Source organism: Ipomoea nil, unplaced genomic scaffold (genome assembly GCF_001879475.1).
Source record: "Ipomoea nil cultivar Tokyo-kokei standard unplaced genomic scaffold, Asagao_1.1 scaffold0188, whole genome shotgun sequence".
Lineage (NCBI taxonomy): Eukaryota > Viridiplantae > Streptophyta > Magnoliopsida > Solanales > Convolvulaceae > Ipomoea > Ipomoea nil.
Window position 1 is genome coordinate 3039590 of NW_017616616.1, and position 5888 is coordinate 3045477.

At 36.5% G+C, this 5888-nt stretch overlaps 1 protein-coding gene across 1 annotated transcript; it reads left to right on the top strand.

Annotated features, from left to right (window-relative positions):
• The first annotated feature begins 2083 nt into the window (after positions 1-2083).
• LOC109183215 (squamosa promoter-binding-like protein 8) lies at positions 2084-4464 on the top strand. Its single transcript, XM_019333382.1, has 3 exons — positions 2084-3014; positions 3515-3684; positions 3988-4464. Exons 1-3 carry the CDS (start codon positions 2329-2331, stop codon positions 4074-4076), a joined length of 945 nt encoding a protein of 314 aa, XP_019188927.1. The 5' UTR covers positions 2084-2328; the 3' UTR covers positions 4077-4464.
• Positions 4465-5888: the final 1424 nt, after the last annotated feature.

The window sequence follows — 5888 nt, forward strand, 5'->3', positions numbered from 1 at the left end:
TTTCTCAGCCAAAATAAAGGGGTATGTATTTTAAAAATTAGATTATAAAATGAAAGTTATATATATTTTTTCGGTGCAGGGTTTTCATCGTCATATAGGTTACGTTTGGCAAACATAGCTGAAAGGTGAAAAGCTATATATAATCTAGGAGTTGAAAACTGAATAGCTGTTAAAACTAGCTGTTATGCTTGAAAATGTTTGGTAAAATTAAATTTTTGATAAGTTGATAAATGTAAAAAGACAAAAAAATGACATCTTCATAAAATTTAAATTAGTTTGTTTACATATTAAAATTTAACATTTTGTCTTCAAAAAAGATTAACATTTTGAAATAAAATTATTAGCATAATTATGATTTAGCATCACATAATGAAGTAGCTAGCAATATTGTTACGAATCTCCTTCATCTAATAATAATAATAATAATAATAATAATAATAATAATAATAATAATAATAATAATAATTGCGGTGAAAGTTAGAGAATAAAGGAGATCGAAGAGAAAAAGAATTTTAATTAGGAAGGATAAGGATGTCATTTCTTTAAAATATTAAGGACAAAGATGTCATTTCTTTAAAATAGTAAGGACAAAGATGAAAAAAAAATGATGTCATTTCTTTAAAATATTAAGGACAAAGATGAAAAAAAATTTTGAAAGCTACTAGCTTATTAAGAACATTACCAAACATAGCTTATAGTTTATTGAATTGTAGGCATTTAAGGCTCCATACTCAAAGTCAAGGATCGAACTCTTAATTTTTAGTTATAATGATGAATAAGTGCCTTGCACTCAATCACACCTCATATTAAAGTTATATCTTTTTTATACAACACAAAATGAGACAAAAGGCGTATATATTTTAGAATTTTTGAAAACCTAACAAGTCATTTTTATTTTTTAGGCATCATGATCCTAAATTGTTGTTGAACCCTAGCTATTTGAATGCATTCTCGTTAAGACATGGTACTCGATTCACAAGATTAAATCAGAAACCTCGTGTCTTTTCTTTTCTTTTTTTTTTTTTTTTAAGAAAAGTCAATCGCCGTCGTTAACCAAATGTGCGTATTGTGTGAAACTCACCCAGTAAAACTAACTAACAAATGACCATAAAAAGTTAAAATAACATATGTTACTTATAGTTAACCGACTTAAACCAAAAATATCAATAAACAGTTTCTACGAAAGTCAAACTTAAAACCTTGTGATTGTTAATTAAGTCAACTATATGACTAATTTGATTGGAATTGCCCATCTTGTGTCCACTATACAACTTTTGTAAGGAAAACTAACACCCCCAACAGAACCATAAGAAGTTAAAACAACTTAAGTTGCTCATAGCTGACCAGTTCAAACTAAAAATACCAATAGACAGTTTTTACCAAGAGTCAAACTTAAAATCTTGTGATTATTAAATCAACTCTCTGACTAATTTGATCAAATTGCCCACCTTGTATACTCTATACAACTTTTATAAGGGAAACTACCCCCCACCCACCCACCCACCCAAAAGTTGGACTTAACACCCAACCACAGATCCCCCAAGGAAATGGACAACAGAGCAGTGTGCAGTATCACTAGCCAGTAGGTCTTTTTAATGACTCTTTTTCAGTTCTAACTGCACCCTGTGAGTCTGTGACAATCTGATCTGATGAGTTCTTGCAACCCCCCACCCCCACCCCCTACCCCTCTCCCACCCACCCCACCCCACCCCCACCAACTAAATCTAACAACAATTATACAACCCTAATCCATTTCTAATCCCACTCTAATCTCAAACTAACCCACCAATTCAAATCAAATTCTCATTCCTAATTAATCACTTTCATGTCACCTCACAATCACATGATTCATTCGGAATCCACAACGTAAGATATTTAGGATCAAGAAAACGAAACCCTGGTAATCCGACATGTCTCATAAAGCCATTCCAAAACCTCAGAAAATATATATTTTTCTAAATATATTATATTAAACAGAACAGTAAAACTCAAAAAAAAAAAAAAAAAAAAAAAAAAAAAAAAAAAAAAAAAAAAAAAGGAAAAAGAAGGTATTATGTTAACTACTTCTATAAAACTCCTCAACTCTTATCACTGAAAGCTAAAGTCTTTGAAGCTGCAGCTTTTCTACTCCACAAAATCTTCTCTCCCTTAAAGCTGACAGATTTCCTCCCAAACAAGAAAAGAAAAGAAAAAAAAAAAGAAAAAAAAATTAAAACATTCCGACAATTGTTTGATGATTTTTCTATGTTTTTTATAGACAATAAAAGATTTGTGTGACTATATTTGTTTAGCCAACAGATCATTCCAAGTGAAAGAGGAAAAGGTGCGATGTTGGACTATGAATGGGGGAACCAATCGGCGGCGGTCATGTTTTCCGATGAAACAGGGCATGAATCCGATCAGAACCGCCAGTATTTTGACCCGTACGCGACGCAAACCGCCTTCAACGACAATCAGGCTGCGGCGGCGGCGGCGGCGACTGCGGCTTTGGTGGGTTCAAACGCCAATTTCGTGACCGGCCCCCACCAGTTCCATAACCCGGCGGCGGCGGCGCAAGGCAACGCGCATCATAATCATCACTTGGCGGCGGCGTACTATGATCCACGCGCTTACGGCGGTGCTTCGTTTGGACACGCGGCGGCGGCGGCGGCGGGGCATGCTCCGTTGCTGTCCCTGGAGCCGTCGGCTCCCGGCGGCTACATGGTGGTGCCGAAGAGCGAGCCGCTGGTGGGGGGGATAGACTTCGGGAGCAGCAGCCGGATTGGGCTGAATTTGGGTGGCCGGACTTACTTCTCCTCCGCCGAGGACGATTTCGTGAACCGCCTTTACCGGCGGTCCAGGACGGTGGATCCCGGCGCCGTTAACTCCCCGAGATGCCAAGCCGAAGGCTGCAATGCTGACCTCACCCACGCGAAACACTACCACCGCCGCCACAAAGTCTGCGAGTTCCACTCCAAAGCCGCCACCGTCATCGCCGCCGGGTTGACTCAGCGATTCTGCCAACAATGCAGCAGGTTCGTAAAATGACCATAACACCCTTCTCCCCTCCCCTCCCCTCCCCTCGTACCACCCCACATTCCAACAATCTTGGTCGTTCGTACGGTACCTCGTAACCAAGACCAGAAATGGTCGATCGAACCCGGCAATGGAATGACGGAAATGTCCTGGGGGAGTGTTTTCTGGACAATCATTGGTCGTGGCCGGTAAGGTTGTCATAATACACGTACATGGGGGCGATCCCGAGGGCATTTACGTCCGTATATTTATTGTCTCCCCCCCATAAATTTGCTACCCCGTTTTCATCTCCTACGTACCCTTCCTTCTTATAGTAAAACACCGTTTCCTATAATCAAAACATATCATAAAAAGACTCGATTTTTGTTTTTTTTGTTTTTTGTTTTTATATCTTCGGATTTGGATTTCTATAGGTACCAGACAACTGCTTTCGTTTCATTTTCTTATATGGAAACTGCTAATATTATATGCACATTTTTAATTTATTATATTGGAATAGGTTTCATCTCTTGACGGAGTTTGATAACGGCAAGAGAAGCTGCCGGAAAAGGCTGGCGGATCACAACCGGCGGAGGAGGAAAAACCAGCAGCCAAACCAAGAACCTAGTACCAACAAGACCCACCATCTTGAAAATCCTCCAACTTCTTCTTCCGCCAATAGCTTTGCAAGTATGCCGCAATAATCTTGTTTTTTTAGGGTTTTTTTTTCCTATTTATCTTCAATTCATTGACAAGGTTGTCTGTACGGGCAGCTTAATTGATTCTGGGTGGTAAATTATGGGTTAGAGATCACAAGATCGAGTTCTGATAGTCTGAGAATTATTCTAATGTGGTGAACTGTTTGTGGAAACTGAGTCATTGTGATTTATCTCTATACAATTCCGGGTTCTGGGCTGGGCGGGAGAATTTCGTTTTTTTTTTGTTGGTAAGAATAAGACTTGTTATCTGATAGTTATGCGGCCGGTTTTGCAGGGTCTCCGGCGGATTCCGGGGTGCATTCAACGTCGTCGGTGACGGTGGCAGTTTCACCGCCGAGAATTTCACTGGATTATTTCAGGTAAACCGAGAGACGGCGGCGATGGTGCCAGCAAGCTCATCTCATCAGATCGGATATGATCACTCTTTTTTCTGGAATGGGTGGTTGGTTTTAGTTTCCGTTATAACGCCGTCCAGAGCCCCGCCGGCGGGCACTGATTTTCAGCCATGAATGATCCTCAGCTCAGATCAGCTAGCTAAAAGTAGTACTGCTACTGCATGCTACATACTAGTATAATAACATAAATGGTAGCATTATTATTATGATTATTATTGTTATTATCTCCGAATTAGGTTGATGATGTTAATGTTAACTCTTATGATTAATTACGTTTGTGTTTCACCACCTATGAACTTAAATCTGTGAAAACATTTACTAATTGTTATAAATATATATGATGTATTTTGGGAAAACCTGTAATAATTTCTTTTCTTTTTTTCTTTAGTGACAAGGAAAATCGCAATCACTACTTGCTACTCTCGTGGTATACATTATTGGATAAATGTGACTTGTGTATTGAGATCTGAATTTAAAATTTTGTGGTTATTAAGTCAATAAACGACCAAACTAATTTGGCTAAGGTTGTCTCGAAAAGTGTAATAATTTGAGGTGTGATGTGTGGTGGGGGATGAGGTTTGGTGCTCTCAGTTTCTACTTGTCCATAAGGGTTGATATGGCAGGCTAGCTCATGCAACTCTATTACCATTTCTAGTGGGTGAAATGCATTATTTACTTTTGTCTTCTACTTCCATATTTCCTGCTGGAAGTAATTTTTTTTTTTTCTTTTTTTATAAAGTGAGTTGGGAAGGATGGGAGGATAATGAAGTAAAAGGGTAACAAAAGTTGTGACCTACTTTATTTGTGTCATTTTATCAATTTTATGTACTTCCTATAGTGTGTTATGTGTATGATTTTTTTTTATTTTTTTTGAAGGCAAGGTATCTGTATGATTTAATTAACGAGAACAAAGGTTGTGGACTAAACTGGTTCCCGAGCTTGGTCTAACATATGTAGAGCCACACTTAAGACTTGTTTTTAGGCGTTTTAGTGGCAAGGTGGGGTTCAGTTCGTGTTACAAATTTTGGAAATTTGGGTTTTAGTTGAATTTCATATGCGCAATAGTGTATCATTTTATGTTGAGTCTTAAAATTAAAGAAAATTAGAAAACCTGAATTATCATGAAGAAATTCATTTGTTTAATGGGACTTAATTCAAGTGATTTACAATTCATTTCTACTTTGATATTTCATGAAGTAATCATTTTTTCCTTAAAGGAGGGAAAAAGTAAGTGAAGGGTTGGTAATGAAGTAAATGGGTAACAAAAGTTGTGACCTAAACATGTACTTTTTTTGTCTCGTTTTTATCAAATTTATGTATTCCTCGTATCATTTTATTTTTTCGATTTGAATAATGAGAATTATCTCAAGATATATACAATTTGTTTTTATTTCAGTATTATTTAGAAGTAATCATTTTTTATACTCCGTATATATAAAGAAAAAAAAAAAAGGTAAGTGAAGTGTTGGATGATAATGAAATAAAAGGGTACCAAAAGTTGTGACCTAAACTAGCACTTTATTTGCCTCATTTCATCAATTTTATGTACTTCTGATCTTGTCTCATTTTATATGTCTAGTTGGTTAACGAGGTTAACTCAAATTATTTACAATTTAAAAATTTTTGTTTGTAATTATTTAGTTTAGTACATTAGTCTTAGTATATAAGTTTTAAATATTTAAAAATTATATCAAAGTATTATTAAATAAAAATATCGATTTAAAAATTACTCCTATACTATTTTATGTATCTGGTTCGGTTAACGAATCTTGACTAAAGT

What these genes read in the sequence shown, in the direction of transcription:
- LOC109183215 (XM_019333382.1), top strand. Translation starts at nt 2,329, where the DNA reads ATGTTGGACTATGAATGGGGGAACCAATCGGCGGCGGTCATGTTTTCC. An exon ending in TTCTGCCAACAATGCAGCAG is followed by an intron (nt 3,015 to 3,514) that starts GTTCGTAAAATG and finishes ATATTGGAATAG; the next exon opens with GTTTCATCTCTTGACGGAGT. An exon ending in TTCCGCCAATAGCTTTGCAA is followed by an intron (nt 3,685 to 3,987) that starts GTATGCCGCAAT and finishes CCGGTTTTGCAG; the next exon opens with GGTCTCCGGCGGATTCCGGG.